The 21838-nt window shown below is 42.5% G+C and overlaps 1 protein-coding gene across 2 annotated transcripts in view; it reads left to right on the top strand.

Moving 5' to 3' along the window:
• shc2 (SHC (Src homology 2 domain containing) transforming protein 2) overlaps positions 1-21838 on the top strand; it is a 38815-nt gene that overhangs the window by 7377 nt on the left and 9600 nt on the right. The window contains exons 2-8 of one of the 2 annotated variants that reach the window (XM_063032750.1): positions 309-379; positions 3409-3469; positions 4946-5065; positions 10995-11048; positions 12064-12115; positions 13790-13916; positions 14948-15113. In XM_063032750.1, coding sequence (XP_062888820.1) covers positions 309-379; positions 3409-3469; positions 4946-5065; positions 10995-11048; positions 12064-12115; positions 13790-13916; positions 14948-15113 — 651 coding nt within the window. The remainder of the gene's footprint in view (positions 1-308; positions 380-3408; positions 3470-4945; positions 5066-10994; positions 11049-12063; positions 12116-13789; positions 13917-14947; positions 15114-21838) is intronic. The other variant, XM_063032751.1, reaches the window with a different exon arrangement.

The following is a 21838-nucleotide window of genomic DNA, read 5'->3' on the forward strand; positions in this document are numbered from 1 at the left end:
GGTGGGGTGTCCAAGAAGAGGAAGGAGGTTGGAGACGAGAGAAGGGGTCATCAATGTAGGGTGAAGAATTCTTACCGAAGGAATGCAAGTTCTTGTGATCTACTGAGAGGATGGAGGAAACAGGTTCACAGAAAGTTCAAAAGGAAATTGGATAACTCCTTGAATAAAATGGAAACAGAAGTAGGAATTCGGGAGAAAGATTGTTCTTTCAAAGAGCCAGTACATAGGCATGATGGGCTGAATATCACTCAGTCCTATATCTCTTGAATTCTGCATTTAACGGTATTTGTACTTTTGTCTTGTTGTAGTATATGGGCTGTATCGAAGTGTTAAGGTCAATGAGATCCCTTGACTTCAGCACCAGAACGCAGGTGACAAGGTAGGATTATGTCCTCTACTGATCAGAATTGCTCCTACAAGCCTTGCACAAAATAGGCTCACATATGGGTCTAAATCTTCGATCATTATTGGCTTATTCCTTGCAGGAAGAAGCTTAGAAACAAAAATGATAAGTATATTAAAATGCCATTATGTTTAACTTTTATTCATCAAGGAAACGAAAGATATTCTTCCCATTTATTTTTCATTTGGGGAAAAAACCACCAATCATTCAATGCAGATACCAGCACATTCCCAATAACATCTGAGACAGACTCTGAACAGATGATGAAATTGTTTTCCTCTCCCTCTCTCTCTCCCCTTCCCCTCCCTCCCACTCCCTCATCCCTCACTTCCCCTCTCTCATCCTTTGCTCCCCCCTCTCCTACTTGGTCCCTCTCCCTCCTTATCCCACTCTCCCCTCTTCTCCCTCTCTTCCCCCCTCTACCCTCTCTCCCTACACCTCTCTCCACCCCTCCCCTCTCTCTCCCTCTCTTCCCCCTTTCTTCCCCCCTCTCTTCCCCCTCTCCCCCTCCTCCTCTCTCCCCCCTCTCTCCCCCTCTATCCCCCATCTCCCCCATGTCCCCCCTCCCCCATATTGACCATAAATAGTTGATGTAAAGTGGCTGACAGATTGATCAGCTCCATGTGCTCAGTAATAAGCACAGTGATGAGAGCGGGGTTAGAAATAGCAGCACCGATCAATAGAGACAAGTGAGGGCTGAGTGCAGTTCTAATCTATTATTGATGATTCTCCATAAAGAGTCGGTTTTGTTCTTATATAACAGAGAATACCTCAAGCTGAAAACACAGCCAAACTCGCAAAGGAGAAATAAAGCATTCTGCTCAGGATTCCAATGAATTTTTATCAGGAAGAGAGTAGTGAGGGAGTTATACGAAGTTTTTGAAGTGTGTGCAGCAGAATAGTCATCATTCTCATGATGAATGACAATATAAATTAATTCTCACTCCTTCTCCTTCCCGTCATGCTAACTTTCTCCAGGGTGTGCATAAATTGAGAGGTTTTGATAGTTCATTATTGCTCAATAATTCTTTCTTCACCTGTCTGGCCCGACAGCTTCCTAACCTCACCAGCATATGTACAAATGTGCTCCCAGAGTTGCTCCAGGCAATCATTTATCCAGCTGATGTTTCTAGTCTGAAGAATAGGACACTGAAGCTTCGCATTTTTAAAAATGTATTTATTTTTCAGGATGTAGAACATAGAAGATAGAAATCCTACAGCACAATACTGGCCCTTGGGCCCACAATGTGTGTATTATTGACCAACTTAGTTCATGTTAACAGGGTGGCTTGCTAGACCATTTAAGAATCAACAACATTCAATCATCACGCTCCTGAACCAGTGTGGATAACTTCACTCACCTCAACAACGAACTGGTTCCTCAACCTATCGATTCACTTTCAAGCACTCTGCAACTCATGTTCTCAGTACTATCTATTCATCTATTATTTTTTTGTTTGTTTATCTATGTACTGCACGTGTTTATTTATTTATTCTTTTTGTATTTACACAGTTTGTCTTCATTTGCACATTGGTTGCTTGTTAGAGTTTGTGTACAGTTTTTCATTGATGTTGTTATATTTCTTTGTTTTACTGTGAATACCTGCAAGAAAATGAGTCCCAGGGTAGTATATGGTGACATATATGTTCTTTGACAATAAATTTACTTTGAACTTTGAACATCGCTATGCAATGAAATACGTATAAGTAAGATTGGGAGGGTTTTTCTGAAGAGCATTATTGAACCTGAGTGTTATAATAAACTGTTTCTTTTGTGATCATTATTTTTAAACCGCATATTGATCTGAATTTAAATTCCACATCCATGGTGGGATTTGGACCTGGTCACTTGTTAGTCCAAATTTTTTGAATACTGCATTAGTAATTTTTCACTGAGGCACCTACTCACTGATAGACAACACTCTAAGTTCATTTCCCCTTCCTTCATTCACAGTATGTAGACTTTTCCTGAGGTACAGATGCTCTCCTTAGTTGAACGTCTAAGATCATAAGACCATTAGGTATAGGAACAGAATTAGGCCATTTGGCCCATCAAGTCTGTTCTTAGCTGATCCAATTTTCCTCTCAGCTCCAGTCTCCTCCCTGTAACCCTTGATGCCCTGATAAGAATCAAGAAACCATCAACCTCTGCCTTGAATATACATAAAGACTTGGCCTCCACAGCTGCCTGTGGCAATGAATTCCACAGATTCACCACTCTCTGGCTAAAGAAATTCCTCTTATTCTCCGTTCTAAAAGGATGCCCCTCTATTCTGAGGCTGCATCCTCTGGTCTTAGACTCTCCCCCCATAGGGAACATCCTCTCCACATCCACTCTATCAAGGCCTTTCACCATATAGGTTTCAATAAGGTCACCTGTCATTCTTCTGAATTCTAGTGAATAGAGGCCCAGAGCCATCAAACACTCTTCATATTACAAGCCGTTCTCCATGTGCTAATGTACCTATTGCTGCTTGGAGTGAGATGAGTTAATTTTGCACACTGCAGACATGGAATTTGTGGCCTTCTGTCCTGTGTGGCCCTGCTACTCACTGAGGAAGAGGTTGGCTTGTAGCAATGTCATGAGAATAGTACACAAAGAATGACTTTGAGTCCCACAAGGGTAGTTGAGGAAATTAATTTCAGTTTTTACTAAAAATCCTGGAACAATGAATCGTCAAAAAAAATAAAGGAAATAAATCATAAACAAGTTCCTTCCAGGAATGGAAATGTTCTCACAACCCTGCCACTATTCCGAATGGTGTGAGTTATTGAGTTCTGGTTTTGCTGCTGTGTAATGGATATTTAGATCATGTAGGTCGCTGTGACATAGATTGAGACCATGACACTTTGCTACTAGATAATACTGCTGTGTAATACTCCTTGAGGCTTTGAAAGTTGTCAGAATCACTTAGAATCAGTGTTCCAGGATTACAAGGAGGAATGGGCCAGGCAGCTTCTGTTATTCTGATTCAATCTTCTAACCCAATACACTTCCTTTTTAGGGAAGCCATTAATCGACTGCATGAAACAGTGCCGGGCATGAAGGGGGCATGGAAAAAGAAGGTACAAGACCACACACTGTCTGTTTCACAAATATTACTCTCAGTGGGCTGCCAGATCTTGCTTCTATATGTCGTGGTGATATGAATCTTATTGGGTGGGGGAGGCAGTGTGTTGTCACTCATTCCATATCCTTCCATTTATATCCCCCAGTGACTTCCACTCCCATTGGAGCTGGGCATCCACGGTTTCTGGTGTTACTGGTGATGGTGTCTGGTTCTAAAACCGCACAGCATCTTGCCAAACCTAGTGAGATGAGAAAGGCGAATGTTGAAAATAGACGGCCGTGCAGAGACATTCCAGGCTGATGACCTTTCATCTCTCTCTGTGAAGAAATGGCCTTCTGCAGTAGTAACTGGTTCCAACTGAACGCAGGGTTACTATCAAGAGAATGGTTTAATACTCTCACTGAGTGATGGGTCCCACAGATACTGCCTCACTGGGGAATGAGTCTGATGGACACTAACGGTCCCGAGGGTACACCATCCACAAAGGGGGTATGAAGCTGACTTTTCACCTGAGTGAAGTTCCACAGACTCAGGCTGTCCCTGTAGCACTAGCTCTCACAGACCCTGTGCCTCACTGGGGTACGAGTTCCACAATCACTGACCTTATAACCATATAACAATTACAGCATGGAAACAGGCCATCTCAGCCCTTCTAGTCCGTGCCGAACTCTTACTCTCACCTAGTCCCACCGACCCACACTCAGCCCAAAACCCTCCATTCCTTTCCTGTCCATATAGCTGTCCAATTTAACTTTAAACGACAACATCGAACCTGCCTCAGCCACTTCTGCTGGAAGCTTGTTCCACACAGCTACCACTCTCTGAGTAAAGAAGTTCTCCCTCATGTTACCCCTAAACTTTTGCCTTTTAACTCTCAACTCATGTCCTCTTGTTTGAATCTCCCCAACTCTCAATGGAAAAAGCCTATCCATGTCAACTCTATCTATCTCCCTCATAGTTTTAAATACCTCTATCAAGTCCCCCCTCAACCTTCTACGCTCCAAAGAATAAAGACCCAACTTGTTCAACCTTTCTCTGTAACTTAGGTGATGAAACCCAGGTAACATTCTAGTAAATCTTCTCTGTACTCTCTATTTTGTTGACATCTTTCCTATAATTCGGTGACCAAAGCTGTACACAGTACTCCAAATTTGGCCTCATCAATGCCTTGTACAATTTCAACATTACGTCCCAACTCCTATACTCAATGCTCTGATTTATAAAGGCCAGCATATCCCACCTTCTGTGGGATACAGGCACTAATGATTCTGATTGCTGACTTTGGGTGGGTGGACAGGGCAGTTAGAGGGTGGGGTGAAGGATTGCTGGTGGAGGTGTTGGGTAACTGAATACTTTAAAATGGTGAAGTAAGATTTGGCTGGCGGTTGCATGCTGACTGATGACTGGTATATGCTGCTAATTAACTCCTCCGGGCTGGAAGCTGTGTGATTTATTTTTTGTGTCCTGTCAGCCTCCGAATCACTGCCTCCATTCAGTTCTCGGGAGGAGCAACTTGAGATTTGCTGGCATGAGTGTCACTCTCAACATCTCCATCGAAGGGTTAAACCTGGCTCTGCCCACCACAAGGCAGGTATGGAGAGGCTGGGGAGAGTGGCAAGTGGTGGAGTGGGGGAGGGTAATCACCAGTAGGCGACTGAAGGAGGAGAATAAGGAGAGGGATGGGTCCCTGAGCAGATCTCCACTGGGGCATCCCACAAGTACTGACTCTCAGTGGCTCCCATGGTGCATGGAAACAATAGTCTTTTGATATGTCGTTGATCCAACCAGTGATCAGGCTGACTCTTAGGTAACCATTCAGTGGAAAAACAGATCAAGCAGTATCTGTGGAAAGTCAACATTTCGGGCCAAGACCCTTCATCAGGGCTGGAAAAACAAAAGATGAGAAGTCAGAGTAAGATGGTGGGAGGGAGGGGAGGATGAAGTACGAGGTGGTTGGTGATAGGCGAAACTGGGTGAGGGGAGGGGGGGTGAAGTAAAGAGCTGGGAAGTTGATTGGTGAAAGAGATAAAGGGCTGGAAGAGGGGGAATCTGATCGGGGAGGCTAGAAGAACATGGAAGAAAGGGAAGGAGGAGGAGCACCAGGGAGGGGGTGATGGGCAGGTAAGAAAAAAGGTGAGAGAGGAAAACAGGAATGGGGAATGGTAAGCGGCGGGGGGGGGGTGGCAATTACTGGAATTTTGAGAAATCATTGTTCATGCTACCAGGTTGGAGGCTACCCATGTAAAATATCAAGTAGTTATCCATAGTAATCCTATTTAGCAGCACTTTATTCAGAGTCCTCTATGCTTTGGTGATTTAAGCACCTGTAGATACTTCAAAAATGTCGTAAGAGTGCTTTCCTCCACTAACACCTCAGAAAAGTTGTACTAAACTCCAACCATAGTTAAAAAAAGTTCATCCTTTTGGTATCTCCAAATTTCTTTCCTCTTTGTTATATGGAAAGCTTTCCTACTATGCATCTTTTCTATCGATCCCTCTTATAATTTTGTTTGCATCTATTGTTGTGCAATGAGACAGGGTTACTTCCTCAAAGAAAGGGATCATCTTGGGAAATGGGATTACAATATGAGGCAATTATATACTGAGTTCAACAATGACACTTAAATCAGAACTTAAAGCCTTGAACTTATGTAAAATGAGGTATGGGACACAAGTTAGTTCCATTGAATTGGGAACTTAAGTTAAAAGTTTGTAATGGATAATGACAAACATCTAAATAAATTCTTCATAATTGTCATAGAATATTTATTCTACTGCCAGCTAAAAGTGCCAAAGGAAGAACAACTCATTCTTGGCTGAAGAGGTTAACGAGTTTTAGATTACAAGAATCTAAAACTGTGTCATAAGATCCCAGAATCATCATGGCATCAAAGGAAGCACACTGAGCTTCATTTGTCTCCAATCAGCCCCATTCTCTTTACTTTTCCTAAAGCCCTACAAATTATTCTTTCTCGAGAATAAAATCTGTACTATTCACCTTTGACCTTATTGACCTTTTTTCTACTAGTATTACCGTAAGTGAGTTCTGCATAAAAAGTTTTTCCTTGGATCTCCTTTGTATCTACTGTTGAATATTTTACATCTGCACTCCCCTCCTTGAACGTTCACTTCTCTGAAAAAACTCCTTTCGTACCCAGTGGCTATTTTATTAGGTATACCCGTACACCTGCTCATTAATGCAAATATCTAACCAGCAAATCATGTGACAGCACCTCAATACATGATGGCATGCAGACGTGGTCAAGAAGTTCAATCATTGTTCAGACCAAACATCAGAATGAGAAGGAATGTGATCTGAGTGACTGACTATGGTATGATTATCTCAGAAACTGCTGATCTCCTAACATTTCACGCAAAACAATCTCTAGCGTTCACAGAGGAAAACAGGAAAGCATCCAGTAGGTGGCAGTTCTGTGGGCAAAACTGCCTTGTTAATGAGAAAGGTCAGAAGAGCATGGCTAGACTGGTTTAAGCTGACAGGAAGGTGACAGTAACTCAAATAATTATGTATTACAACAGTAATGTGCAGAAGAGCATCTCTGAATGCACAACACGTCGAGCTTTGAAATGGATGTGCTACATCAGCAGAAACCATGAACGTACACTCAGTGACCATTTCATTATGTCCAGGGGTTACCTAATCAAGTGTATATCCCTATCTAAACTAGTTATGATCTTGTATGCTTCTAAAAAAATTCTCCTGAGTGTTTCCTCCAAAGAGAAGAACCTGCTCCTCCTATCCAACTTGTAGCCAAAATCCCTTATCCTTGGTACTGGCTGATCAAAGAACTGAGGAGACAAAGAGTACGCAAGCTAGCAGTAAGAAATATTGCAAAAGTCTTTAACAAGTTTGTGACAAGGAAGAGAGTGGAAAATATATTTTAAGTTCCTGAGAGACAGGAAAAGTTACAGTAGAGAATAAAGAAAGGCCGAGATGTTAAATCAATATTTTACATTTGCCTTCCCAGACAAATATACAAAGAATTTATGTGAAACTATGGAAACCAAAAGTCTACCAAAGTGAGGCATTAGAAGTAATCAGTATTAGGTCTGCTAGACAGGAAATATTTCTTCATTAGGTAACAACTCATAGGGTTAGAGTCAATGTACCTACCAGGGATATGGGGATGGTTAAAGGACATAAAGCATAGAGTATCAATAGTATTCAGGCCCACAGGGCCCTAAATTAGTCACAATTTATTGTCATAACTTAGTTGAGAAGGCAGAATATAACTTACCCGAGTTTACTGCTGATACGAAACTAGGAGGGAAAATATATTGCAAGGGTGGGTCAAAGAATTTACAGTACACTGTGGAAAGGTGACAATTGAATGGACAAGAAAGTGACAGGTGGAGTGTAACATGGGGCGCCACGGTTGTGCAGTGGTTAGCGCGACAGTATTACAGCTCAGGTGTCGAGGTGTCGGAGTTCAATTCCAGGGTCACCTGTACATCCTCCCCGTGGAATGCATGAGCTTTCCCAGGGTGCTCCGGTTTCCTCCCACAGTCCAAAAAGGTCATGGTTAGTAGGTTAATTGGTCATTGTAAATTGTCCGTGATTAGGCTTGGATTAAATTGGGAGTTGCCAGGTGGTACAGCTTGAAGGGCCAGAGGGGCCTTTTCCATGGTGTAGCCCAATAAATAAACAAGTAAACAAATATAATCTAATCCTCATATGTCCTCATAATCTAATCTAATAATCCTATCAGCTAGAACGGTGAGAAGGTTCGTAATTTTGGAATTTCTATCTGGTAATGTTGGTGTGGGGAAGGAGCTGCATGTGCTCTTTCAGAAAAATGCAGAATGTAACCCGCAGGAATAACAAACAGAAGATCAGTGATATGTTGTTCTTCATTTCAGGAGAAATTGAGTTCAAAAGTAAGTGGTCTGCTGCCATTGTACAGGTTTTGGTGCACTGTGTACAGCTAATGTCTTGATATTTATGGAAAGCTACACTTTCCTTGGAGGCAGTAAAGTGTCAATTCACAAGATTGACCTCTGGATCAGGGATTGACCAAAGGGGAAAAACTGAGTTAGAATGATACCCATTGGTACTCAGCAAAATGAGAAGTCATTTGATTTAAATATAGGAGATTCTGAGAGGATTGTAGCTAAATGTTGATAGGCTATTTCCCTTTGGTCTAGAATTAAGGGCCAGATTAAAACACCAAGACATAGGCGCAGAATTAGGCCATTTGGCCCATCAAGTCTCTCCACCATTTGATCAGGGTTGATTTATTATCCCTCCGAACCCCATTCTCCTGCCTTCTCCCCACAACCTTTGAAGCTCTTACTAATCAAGAACCCATCAACTTCCACTTCAAATATACACAGCAGTCTTTGGTAATGAATTCCATGGATTCACCACCTTTTGGCTAAAGAAATTCCTCCTCATCTTTGTTCTAAAGGGGTGCCCTTGTATTCTGAGGCTGAGCGCTGTGGTTCTACACTTCCCCATGATTGGAAACATCTCCACGTCCACTCTGGACATTTCAACATTCGATAGATTTTAATGAGATCTCTCCCTCATTCCTCTAAACTCCAGTGAGTACAGGCCCAAAGCCATTAAACACTGCTCATACGTTAACCCTTTCATTCCCAGTCTCATTCTGGATACATCTCCTCTGGACCCTCTCCACTGTCAGCACACCCTGTCTTTGATAAGGGTCCCAAAACTACTCACAGCTTAATGTTTGGGTAAGTATTGTGCGCTTATTTATTTAGTAATACAGTGTGGAATAGGCCCTTCTGGCCCTTTGAGCTGTGCTGACCCAGCAACCCTACAACCCTGATTAGCCCTAATCTAATCATGGGACGATTTACAAAGACCAATTAACCTACCTGGAATGTATTTGGACTGTGGGAGGAAACAAGAACACCCGGAGAAGACTCACATATTCCATAGGGGTGGAAGAGGACATACAGAGTCGTCTTACAGTACTGCGCCAGGAATTGAAGTCTGAAGTCCGGAACGCCGCGAGCTCTAATAGCATCGAGCTAACTGCTACACTACCATGGCACCCAAACTGAGGAGATGTTCTTGACCTGAAAAGCTGTTAATCTTTGGGATTCTCTTCCTAGAAGAGGATTTTCTAGATATTGAGGAATCCAGGGAAACGGAGAACCATGGGAAAGATTAGCTAGAAGTGTAGGATTGGCCCTGATGTAATTGAATGCTGGAACAGATTTGAAAGACTGAATAGCCTTCCTGCTAATTTTTCCTGCCAGTGTCCAGAAGTAAGATGATAAAATAATGGACTCGCTGAGTGATTCAAACAGTTCCCAAGAAAGATTCTTTCTAGCAGCTGAAATAAATGTCTAATGAACTTTGCTAAAATACAATGGAACAAATAGGAGGAGCAGAGAAACATATAGGTACAGGGGAAAAAGCACAGATACACATATATAGTCAAGGGAGGTGTTCATTAGCCACTTTATGTGGTACACCTGTATACCTGCTTGCTAATGCAATTATCTCATCAGCCAATCATGTAGCAGCCACTGCATGCGTAAAAGCACGCAGACATGGTCAAGGGATTCAGCTGTTGTTCAGATCAAACATCAGAATAGGAAAGAAACGTGATCTAAGTGACATTGACCATGGGATAATTATTGGCGCCAGACAGCGTGGTTTGAGTATCTCAGAAACTGCTAATCTCATGGGATTTTCAGACACAACAGTCTCTAGAGAATAGTGCAAAAGCAAAAAAAATCCAGTGAGCAGCAGTTAGACCATAAGATATAAGAACAGAATTAGGCCATTTGGCCCATCGAGTCTGCTCTGCCATTTCATCATGGCTGATCCAATTTTCCTCTCATCCCCAATCTCCTGCCTTCTCCCTATATCCCTTCATGCCCTGACCAATCAAGGATCTATCAACTTCCACCTTAACTATACATAAAGACTTGGCCGCCACAGCTGCCTGTGGCAACAAATTCCACAGATTCACCACCCTCTGGCTAAAGAAATTACTCCTCTTCTCCGTTCTCAAAGGATGCCCCTCTATTCTGAGGCTGTGTCCTTCTGTGAGTGAAAACACCTTGTTAATGAGAGAGGTCAGAGGAGAATGGTCAGACTGGTTCAACCTGACAGGAAGGCAACAGTAACTCAAATAACCACGCGTCACAGCAGTGGTGTGCAGAAGAGCATCTCTGAACACACAACACATTGAACCTTGAAGTGGATGGGCTACAGCAACAGAAGACCACAAACGTACACTCAGTGACCACTTTATTAGGTGCTGGAGTGCCCACTGAGTGTAGTCTCCATTCTGGTTGAACTTATCCCTGTAGAAGTTCAAAGCCTTAAGATTCTTCCATGGAATGAAGGACCCTTCCCTTTCACACAATGGATATGGTTCAGAGGTCCTGGGAATCAGTGGGCCATGTATTGCTGATGTAGTTTTTCTTCCTTGGGGCAGTAGTAGAGGGTGAAGTGGGGAGGTTCATATTGTTTCAAGTTGTCTCCATGAAAATGTCATGTGTATTTCATTTTACAGATCATTGCAAACCATAACATGCAGTCCATCTCCTTTGCTTCAGGTGGAGATATGGTAAGGACCCCCTCGAATTCGTACCACTTCCATCTCTGTTTTTTCCTGCTTAGGAATGATCTTCTATTTTGGCTGGAGCTCAGATATGGGCTGTGAAATAACTGCATAAGAACAGGGTATTAGTTGTCACAGGTCTGGGGTTAAGTTTCACATCACCAATAGTGAATTTCATGATTCAGTGATGATGATTCCTATACTGTCCTCCTCCCTCGCTCCCTTCTCTCTCTAATTCCTAGCTGATTGAAGCAATGAGTGAAACTAGATTAATTGATCATGGGCTGTGTGGGTGTTACAGCCTGGAGGGCTGTAGCCTTGTTTTTGTCCACCTAATCTGAACTCTAGAGGACATGTGCGTCCTCAAACCGGTGGCACAGAGGGTGAGGTCATCAGTGAAGGAGATGAATGAATGTGATCTCTCAGTTGTCCAAGTTTTACAACAAACCCTACCCTTCAGATTTTTCACAGAGAATACATATAAGGAAGGCACAGATTTGCTCCAACAACTGTTTTAATGTGATTTCCATTGATGGGAATTGAACGTCTGTATCCATTGTTCATTGCTCTGAATTGGGAAGCAGTTAAAAGTCATTCATGTTGGGGTCCAGAGTCACATATTGGCCAGATGGTAAGAATGACAGATTTCTTTCCTTGCCAGACGCTAATGAACTAAATGGTTTTGTACATCAGTACAGTTGTTTCATGCCTGCAATGACTAAAATTGGCTTTATTCCAAATTTCAGATTTATTAAATTACTTGCATATGATACAGTGAACTGCAGTGGTGCAATTTAAATTTGTGCCTCTGTATCAGTAAACTAGATCTTTGTTGTTAGTCCAGTGACTTGCTGCCTTATCTATTAAGCAGAAATAGGAATTGCACAAATTTGACCTGCCGAGTTTTCTGAACTCATTACATATGTTCAGAGAATTCATCACATATTGTTGAATCAGTTGTTCCTCCCTTGTTTTGCCCCTTATTAGAAGCCAGTTGATAACTGTGTCTGTTCCCCTGCAGGATGCCGCAGATTATGTTGCCTATGTAGCAAAGGATCCTGTTAACCAGAGAGGTGAGTGTTACTCATCATCATAAATCTGGGCAAAGCATCTCAAGGCATTTCACAGGAGTATTATCAGACTAAAATTTACCAAAAAACCACGTGAGAACAGGCTTGGCCAGAGGAGTAGATTTTAATGAGTGTTGAAGGAGGAAAGAGAAATAAAGCAGTTTAGAGAGAGTAAGCCAGAATTTGGGAACTTGGCCGCAGAAGCTGCTGCCGCTAGCAGTAGAGTGATTAGAACTGGGGATGATCAAAAGGCAAGAATTGTAGGAACACAAACCTCAGGATTGCATGGTGGTAGACTAAAGAAACAAATGAAGCAAGTTCATGGAGGTTACTCGAAAACAAAAGAATTTTAAAATTGACATGGAAGTTCGCAGGTCAGTGAGCACAGGTGTGGGAGGTGAATGGGAGCCGGTGTAAGTTAGAATCCAAACAGCAGAACTTTGGAACAGTTTAAAGGATAATTCAAGGTAGGTTGGTCAGGATAATTTGGAATTATGACTAATTTACCTTTGCCCATCACCCTTACTCGGGCATAGGCTGCTGACAGCAGCTCGCCGGCGTCCTCTGTCTTGAGCCAGTCCTTCAAGTTGTCCCAGGTGTAGCCCATCTTCGAAGATCCTTCCTCTCTTCAGGATGAGGCATCTGGAGTCTCTGCTGGTGTTTCTGTAATAATGGGTTTTTATGGAATGTGGTTGCTAGCTTCAAGCCCAGCCCTCCTCCTTTTTCAGCCAGGCTTGGGACCATCCATGGTGAAGTTTTGAAGTAGTGAAGTGTAGTCATAAAGGTTTCAAGAACATATAAATGAGACTTAATTTGATATAGGTGGCAAAATTTGAAACATGATTGATGCTGAATTAATTAAGACCTCTAGGGGTTCACTAAACCACAATTTCAGTCACAGGAAGTGGGAAATAATTGCCATATTTGTAGCACTAAGTTGGTTTTACTGATGCACAATGTCAGTCTGAGCGAGGCTTCTAAGACCATAAGACAAAGGAGCAGAATTGTCTGTTAGTTTTTCCAAGGTTGTGTGTTAAGGGAAAGGAGGGACCTTGGTGCATGTGTTCAAGGATCTCTGAAGGTAATGGCACAGGTAGATAATGTTGCCAAGAATGCATATGATATACTTGCCTTCATTAGCGAAAGAATGGAATACAAGAACAGGAAGGTTATGACACAACTATAAAAAAAATCGGTCAGGTCTCAATTGGAGTATTGTGTGCATTTCTGGTCACCGTGCTTCAGGAGAGATATGATTGCACTGGAGAGGTTGCAGAAAATATTACTAGGTTGTTGTCTGGGACGGATGGTTTCAGTTACGAAGTGAGACTAGGTGGGCTGCGTTTGCTTTTTTTTAACGAGCGAAAGCAGCTGAAGGGGGCATGATTAAGGAAAACAAAATAATGACAGTGTTGAGAGTAAAACCAGAAGGTATAGGTTTAAGGTAAGGGGTAAAAGGGTGTTTCAAATCTGTAACACACTGAGTGTGGTGGTAGGCTTCTCCAGGCAAGAAGTATCTGGACAAGCACTTGAATCACCAGGGCATAGAAAACTTTTGGCCAGATGCTGGAAGATGAGTTTAGTATAAATAGGTACTTGATGTTCAGCATCAATGTGATGGGCCAAAGGGTCTGTTTCTTACTGAAACTAACAGAGACTCATGCTCATTTCCTGTAGCCTGCCATATACTGGAGTGCTGTGAGGGTTTAGCACAGACTGTGATCACCACAATAGGACAGGCTATTGAGCTGAGGTTCAAGCAGTACCTGCACAGCCCCCCGAAACTGGTTGCTCCACATGACAGGTAAGATCACTCTAAATGTGCTGTATTATTCAAGTAATAAAGCCTACTGAATCTGATGAGTTCAAATGAAATTTCTCCTTTGATCCCCTGGATGCTGTGCTTGTACCGAAATACAGCTTTCTCCCTTCTCCATGATGTAGGCTGGCAGTGGGGTAAGGGTTTCTCTTCTCAACGTGTCACAGGTCAAGTACAAAGGCCCTTCCTATCGCCCTGCGGAAGAATCACAGACCTTGTTCTGTCACTGTGTGAGGGAATCACTCACCCAAAAGACCATAAAACATTGGAGCAGGGTTAGGCCATTCAGCCCATTGAGTCTGCTCTGCCATTTGATCACAGCTGATATACTCTTCCTCTCAACCCCATCCTCCTGCCTTCTCCCCATAACCTTTGATGCCCTTACTGATTAAGTACTCATCAACCTCCACTTTAAATATACCAAATGACTTGGCCTCCACAGCTGTCTGTGGCAATGAATTCCAAGATTAAACACCCTCTGCCAAAAGAAATTCCTCCTCAACTTTGCTCCAAAGGGATGTCATTCTATTCTGAGACTCTGCCCTCTGGATCTATACTCTCACTCTATTCGAAACATCCTCTCCATGTCCACTCTATCTATATTAGGTATGGTTTAATGAGATCACCCCTGCTTCGTCTGAACTTCAGCAAGTAGAGGCCCAGAGCCTTCAGACATTCATGGGCTCATCATACATTAATTCTTCCATTCCCGGGATCATTCTCATAAACTTCCTCTGGACCCTCTCCAGTGCCAGCACATTCTTTGCTAGATATGAGGCCCAAAGTTGCTCACAATATTGTGTCAGGACCATTGCCTTTTTACCCCTCTCCCATCCCCCTGTGGGGATTTGCAGATCACTATCCCATTGCCAACTTGTGCGGTAATCCTGGGACGTCTCAGTGAGGAAGGAACTGGATGGTGCTTAGACTTTCTGTAGAGAACGGCTTATTGAGCATTTTGACATTTGCTGTCATAAAGACTTCATCTGAATGTTTCTCATCTCTGCTGACTATAGAATGACAGGCAGCGAGGAGTCTGCCTGGGGTGAAGAGGAGGCAGCAGACCACAATTATTATAACAGTGTTCCTGGGAAGCAGCCGCCCCTGGGAGGGGTTGTGGACATGAGGGACAGACAGTGGCACGTGCAAACCCAGGCGCCGTTCTGCACGAACACCCAGCAGGTCAGTCACTTATGCTGAAATGATTGTGCTACATAAACTAGACTTCTACGACTAAAGTTACACAATTACATCTTTAGTTTTCTTTGCTGTTTTGAAGCCACTCACTAGTGAAATGCTTGGTTATAACTTTAAAGCCTGGCTTGACCCATATCCAACCTGAACTCAGGAAGCTAATTATTGTTTAAGTATTCAGTCTAAATGCTGTTGGCTCGACACTTCACCTAGACTTGGATACAGGAAAATCACTCACTAAAATATGATTAGGTTGAAAAACCTAATGAGGTTGAACGAACCTTAGGTTGGAGGAACAATACCTTGTATTCCGTTTGGGTAGCCTCCAACCTAATGGCATGAACATTGACTTCTCTAACTTCTGGTAATACCCCCTCTTCTCTCTCCATTTCCCATCCCCTTTTCCTCTCTCACCTCATCTCACCTCATCTCACCAATCAACTTCCCAGCTCTTAACTTCATTCCTCCCCCCTTACAGGTTTCACCTATCACCTGGTGGTTCTCTTTCCCCTCTCCCCACCTTTTAAATCTACTCCTCAGCGTTTTTCTCCAATCTTGCCTGAAACGTCAACTGTACTTTTTTCCATCGATGCTGCCTGGCCTGCTGAGTTCCTCCGGCATTTTGTGTGTGTTGCTAAAATATGATTAATGTATTTCAATACACTGAAGTACCCAGATGACCCAGCGCACATAGCTAGGTCCCGTCGGGCTAGGTTTTAGTATCTAGGCTCTAGCATTGACCACTTCAGAGATTCTATGGGTACCCGTACTAGTACCATGGGTGCCCACTGATACCCTGTAAATATTAACAACATATATTCTGGAAAATAATTTTTTTTGTAGTGGTTGGATGGAAACAGGTAATGGGGGCTGTAGTGGAGGACAGTGTAGGAAAGACGACAAAAAATGTGAGGAATGGAGGAGGATTCACAAGGAGAGGAGAAAGGGGAAACACCCATCAAAGGTGAGAATTACCTAAAGCTGGGAAACCAGTGTTCATGCCATTCGGTTGGACTTTGTCATGGAAACACTAACTAAGAACACCAGAGCGACTTCGAGTTTCGTTTTAAGGGTTTATTAACATGATATCATGGAGAGTCTGCAGCAGTCTCCACCACCGCCAGAACTGATTTTTAGGTTGTACAAAGCTCATATTTATACAGCAAGACAAACAAGACATAATTTTGTTTGGCATCCCACGAGTCAGTACAAGATCAATCGTTTAAAAGACATGTCAATTATCTCTCAGCACGAGTCTACCAGTCCTCTTTGTTCCCTGTTATCAGGGCTCATAATTTACCCCCAGACACATCCTCCCTCCTGGTTCCCGGGGCCTAGTATCCTATTAATTGGAGTTCCTGGTACTGCGCTTATCCAAGGTTATTCTCGATGTGCATCAGCAGTCTTAAGCCCAGCTGTTCCAGAATGGTCAAGTATCCCATCAGACACTAGTTTTAAACATTTCTACCACAGACTTGCTACTTGGTTTTGCCTTGGTAATTGGTTGAAAGCTCTGGTGATTCCACCAACTGATTTGGCTCGCATCTCGGGAACCATCTAACACAGTCTATTGCCTCACTTTCCTTATGGCCCTCAAGAGTATTCTATTCACACCTCTGTAATTAGCTTGAGGACAGAGATGTTCTTTTACATAGGCTTTATCCCTAGAGACAGGTCTTGCGGCGCAGTCCAGCTCTGTGGCAGTAAGACCAGACCCATTTTTCACAATACTAGAGACAATGACAAGTTGAGCACGTAGTGACTCTTGGTTTTGCACATAAAACATCTTTACGCAGCTCGAGTCGTCTGTTATTCTTTTGCTTTGCACATTGTGTCTTTGAGAACATGATCCAGATGAAATAGAAAAGGGTTTAGTGACTACTTTAGTGTAGTAGTTGGTAACAGACCACACTTGCACCATGTATAGAACCCTGGCCAAGAGCCACGTCACACCGCGTGACCGGGTATAGAAGAAGGGTCAAGAAAAGGGGTGATGACTTGCATTTTTCCATTTGAACTTTGTAACTCCATGTCCTGAGCTCAGGCCTGCAGACAGCAGACAGACTGTCACAATCAGGATGCAGCACTGAGTGCAGATGTCAGAAAAGAGGAACACACATTCATATGATTTAGTCATTTGTCTGTTCTATGATTAAAAATATCTTCCTCCTGGTCACGTATATTTGTTTGTTCATCAGTATAAATATAGGCTGAAATTGCTCTGTAACTCAGAGCCTTGCACACTTCTGCAGGCCCTCCATCATTTCATGCTGAATAAAGGTATCACTGCCTGAAGTCTGGTCCTCAGGGTCATTTTTCTTCGACACTAGGACTGTTTCTGCAATTGAGAAGGAGCACGACACCCACAACCGCGGTTTCTGCTTTACCTCAGCTAGACACTCCAACCACTTCTTGAAGTGTGCTCCAGTTGTTTAGTAGCCACCGCCCCCCCCCACCCCCAGTGCTCCGCACATACTTGGGGGTATATGTCAGTTGCTGAAGGCTGTCTGAAATCTTTCTGCCAAGTGCAGCACAGGTCTGAACCGATTGAATCATCAGTTTTTTTTATTCATCCGACTGATGTGGGCTTTGTAGACTGAGCCAGCCCGTCCCTAACTGCCCTTGGGAAGATGACAGTGAACTGCCTTCTTGAACTACTGCAGCTTGTGAAGTGTAGGTTCATCCACAGCGGTAGTTTCAGGATTTTGACAACAATGATGAAGGAACAGTGATACTTTTCTAGGTCAGGATGGTATATGGCTTTGCGGGGGGTGCAATTTCCATTTGGTGGCGTTCCCATGCTGTTGTTGCCCTTGTCCTTCGAGCTGGTCGAGGTCGTGGATTTGGAAAGTGCTGTCTCAGGAGCCTTTCTGCTGTGTGTCCCTGTAGAGCAGACCTAAGTTAATTCACAGTGACTTGGCCAGAATCTTGTAAAACACATTTAAAATAAATGAATCACCAATTATTCATTGTATGTCTTTCCCACTTCTGCTGATAGAAGAGAATAATGCGGCCGGATAGGAGTATGGTGCTGCAGACTGCCAGCCAGCCTGGGTTGATTCAGTCTCATGGAGCAGATACGACTCAGCCATCGAGCCATTCTTACTCGGAGTTTTCTTTGCCTTGAACTGGGAACAGTGAGATCCTGTTCAGAAATAATGTGTAGTCTGGACTTTCACTTTCTGTCATTCTAAAACCTCCAACATAAAGTTCTGGGAGTCTGTCTGTGACTCTGAACTGTTTGGTCAACATGGAAGGACTTGCAGATTCTTAAAATGAGTTCTGATGAAGGGTCTTTGACCTGAAATGTTAACTTTTATTCTTTTCCAACATATACATTCTGACCTTTTGAGTATTACCAATTTTTTTTTTCTGGTTTTATTTAGATTTCAACTATCTGCAGGTCTGTTTTATTTTCTTAAAAGTATCAGGCTGAATGTACACTGCAGGACAATCCTTTCCTTTCAATAACTTTCCTTGTGGCTACTGATTACAAATCTCCCTGTGTGAACTTTTCAGAAGTACAAATACTTCCACGATGTAGATCTAAGGTTAAAAGATGCTCTTAGAGGATTCCAAGACAAAGACCAAGGCTTCTTTTAAGAGACAAATTGCCTTTTGCATATATTGAGTTTTTGAAATTTCTAAGGATATTTAAAATCTATCAACCCATAAACTGGCCCCACTATTGTAGCAAATTAATCTCTGTGATAAGGTTCTGTTAAATATCCATCACGATCTGCCCAGCACCTCCCTATGATTCACCATCTCCTTCCCTTTATTCTATGGTCCTCTGTCCTCTCCTATCTGATTCCCTGTTCTTTAGCCCTTGATCTCTTCCTCCTGGCTTCTGACATTATCCCACCTCCCCCACCCAGCCACCTTGCCCCTCACCTGTTCTCACCCATCACCTACCAGCTTGTACTCTTCCTCACCCCCACCTTCTTATTCTGGATTCTACCCTCTTCCCTTCTGGTCCTGACGAAGGGCCCCAGCCTGAAACATCAATTGTTTGTTTCCCTTCACGGATGCTGCCTGTCCTGCTGAGTTCCTCTAGTGTTTTGTGTGTGTTGGTTGATCTTTTAAATGTGCCTTACAGGATACAACAGTCAGTTTCCCGTGGATCACAGACCCCTCCCCAACTCTAACCTATTGTCCATAACCTAACACACTTGTGGGTAATAGCACACTTTTAGTTAGCTTTTACTGTTTTTTTTATGTAATGCACTTTCAAGTTACTTGTAGAAAAGGGTAAAAAAGAAGTCATTTTGTATCATTATGTAAAGCCATTTTCAGTCAGTTCAATTCAGGATCTTTTGAGAAGGTGCATGAGAAGCATATTAAAATGCCTGTTTTTTTTATTAAACCTATTTCCAATTCTGGTACAATAATCAAATTGTATGGCTTATTGCCCATACGTGTATCAAGGAATAGAGAGTTATATTTGGAAACAGAAGTGGAAGATTTTATATGTGATAATATGCAAAAAAAATGAAGAATTTGAGAAGAGGAAACTCAAAATAACCAGTTTATTCTCTGATCATCGATTGTACCCAATTGGGAACCTTAATTCCAATCGATCATTGATTCAGAGACATGATTTTAACTCCTACTGTAGCTGCTGAGGAATTCATATTCAGGCAATTAAATTAAATCTGCACAAAAAAAGTTGGTCTCAGCACTGATATGACCATTAAACTACCAGAAAGACTTAAAGACATATTGAATTCATTAATGCTGTTCAGGGAAGGAAATCTTGATCTCCTTCAAAAATAAAGAAAATGCAGACGATGTAAATCTGAAATAAAAGCAAAAAGTGCTGCATGCCCTGAGCAGGTCAGGCAGATCTATGGAAGGAGAAACAGTTGACTACTCATGTTTAAGACGTGAAACATTGCCTCTGTTGCTCTTTCCACAGATGCTGCCTGACCTGCTGACTGTGTCCAGCATTTTCTGCTTTTGAATCTGCTGTCTTTATGTGGTCTGGTCTACTTGTGGGCCCTAACTATTATTGTGGCACAGCAACAGGCCCCTTGGCCCTCCCAGCTGCTCTCTCATTCGAAGCTGCCCGACTTGCCAAGTTCCTTCAGCATTTTGTGTGTGTTCTGGGTTTCTAGCATCTGCAGAATCTCTTGTGTTGTTAAATGTCACATTAATAGCAGCGATCTGGCTCAGTTTTGGTCTTTTAAGACTGTGTTCTGGTGGAATGGATTGCCTCACTTTTACTGAACCTGTCTAATGTTGTTTCATTACATCTTGTGTAGGCTGAGTGAGTCTATCTTTAGACTTGCCTCACTGCCTTCAGTGACAGGGCATAACAGCACAGTTAGTAATCGTTGGTCTGGGAATATTATGTGGGTAAGACAGGAGTTCCTGGATGAGGATAAATCCAAGGTCAATCTAGTTAGTCCACAACTGCTCGTCTAATGACATGACCTAATCATTACGGAGCTGTTGACTAATCACAGCTATCATTTTCTATTGATTAATCTGCAACACATCCAGACATGAGGCCAGCAAATTCTGATTGATGGAGAGTGCTGTGAACCAGATGTTCAGATTCTGCTGTTTAAATTATAAAGTATTCATCACAACGTAGTATTAGTGTGGCTCAGATAGATTGTTACTTACAGTCACTGTGTAAGCTTGTAACAGAATCTTGTAGATTCTAGAATCTATTTTACACAGGGGGTGGATTTTGACCAGGGGCAAATCTTCAGTTCACAGTGTGCAAGGTACCAGCTAGGCAAATAGGAAGTAGCAAGCATTATGAAATTCTTTCCCTTATTGGCCACGGTTAGAATACAAGAACAGGCAGGTCATGCTAGAACTGTAAAAAAAATATTGATTATACTTTGTACTTTATTGTCGCCAAACAATTGGTACTAGAACGTATAATCATCATAGCGATATTTGATTCTGCACTTTCACACTCCCTGGATTACAAATATTAAATATTAAAAATAGTTAAAATTAGTAAATATTAAAAATTTAAATTATAAATCATAAATAGAAAATAGAAAAATGGGAAGTAAGGTAGTGCAAAAAAAACCGAGAGGCAGGTCCGGATATTTGGAGGTTACGGCCCAGATCCGGGTCGGGATCCGTTCAGCAGTCTTATCACAGTTGGAAAGAAGCTGTTCCCAAATCTGGCCGTATGAGTCTTCAAGCTCCTGAACCTTCTCCCGGAGGGAAGAGGGACGAAAAGTGTGTTGGCTGGGTGGGTCGTGTCCTTGATTATCCTGGCAGCACTGCTCCGACAGCTTGCGGTGTAAAGTGAGTCCACGGACGGAAGATTGGTTTAAATTGCTCAAATAGTGTGCACAGTTCTGGCCACCACAACACATAAAGGAAGTGCTGGCGTCAAAGAGGATGAAGAAGAGATTTATGGGGACATTGACAGGGCTGGATAATTACAGTATAGTGAGAACGAGAGGTTGTTATGACTCTTTCAGATGAAGGAGACTGAGGGGAGATATAATTGAGGTTTATAAAACTTTGAAGGGGTAAGTAGAACAAACTTATTTCTCTTATTAGAGAAATCAGTAACTTGGGGGGGGGGGAGGGAACAAATTTGTTCATTTGTAGAATTAGAAGGGAGTTCAGAAAAAGATATTTTTCCCAGCATTATGGCATTTCAGTTGATTGCCTGAAAGGATGCTGGAGGCAAATCCCCAAACCACAGGTGCCTGAATGAGCACTTGAAGAATTAT

Source organism: Mobula hypostoma, chromosome 24 (assembly GCF_963921235.1).
Source record: "Mobula hypostoma chromosome 24, sMobHyp1.1, whole genome shotgun sequence".
NCBI classification, from domain to species: domain Eukaryota; kingdom Metazoa; phylum Chordata; class Chondrichthyes; order Myliobatiformes; family Myliobatidae; genus Mobula; species Mobula hypostoma.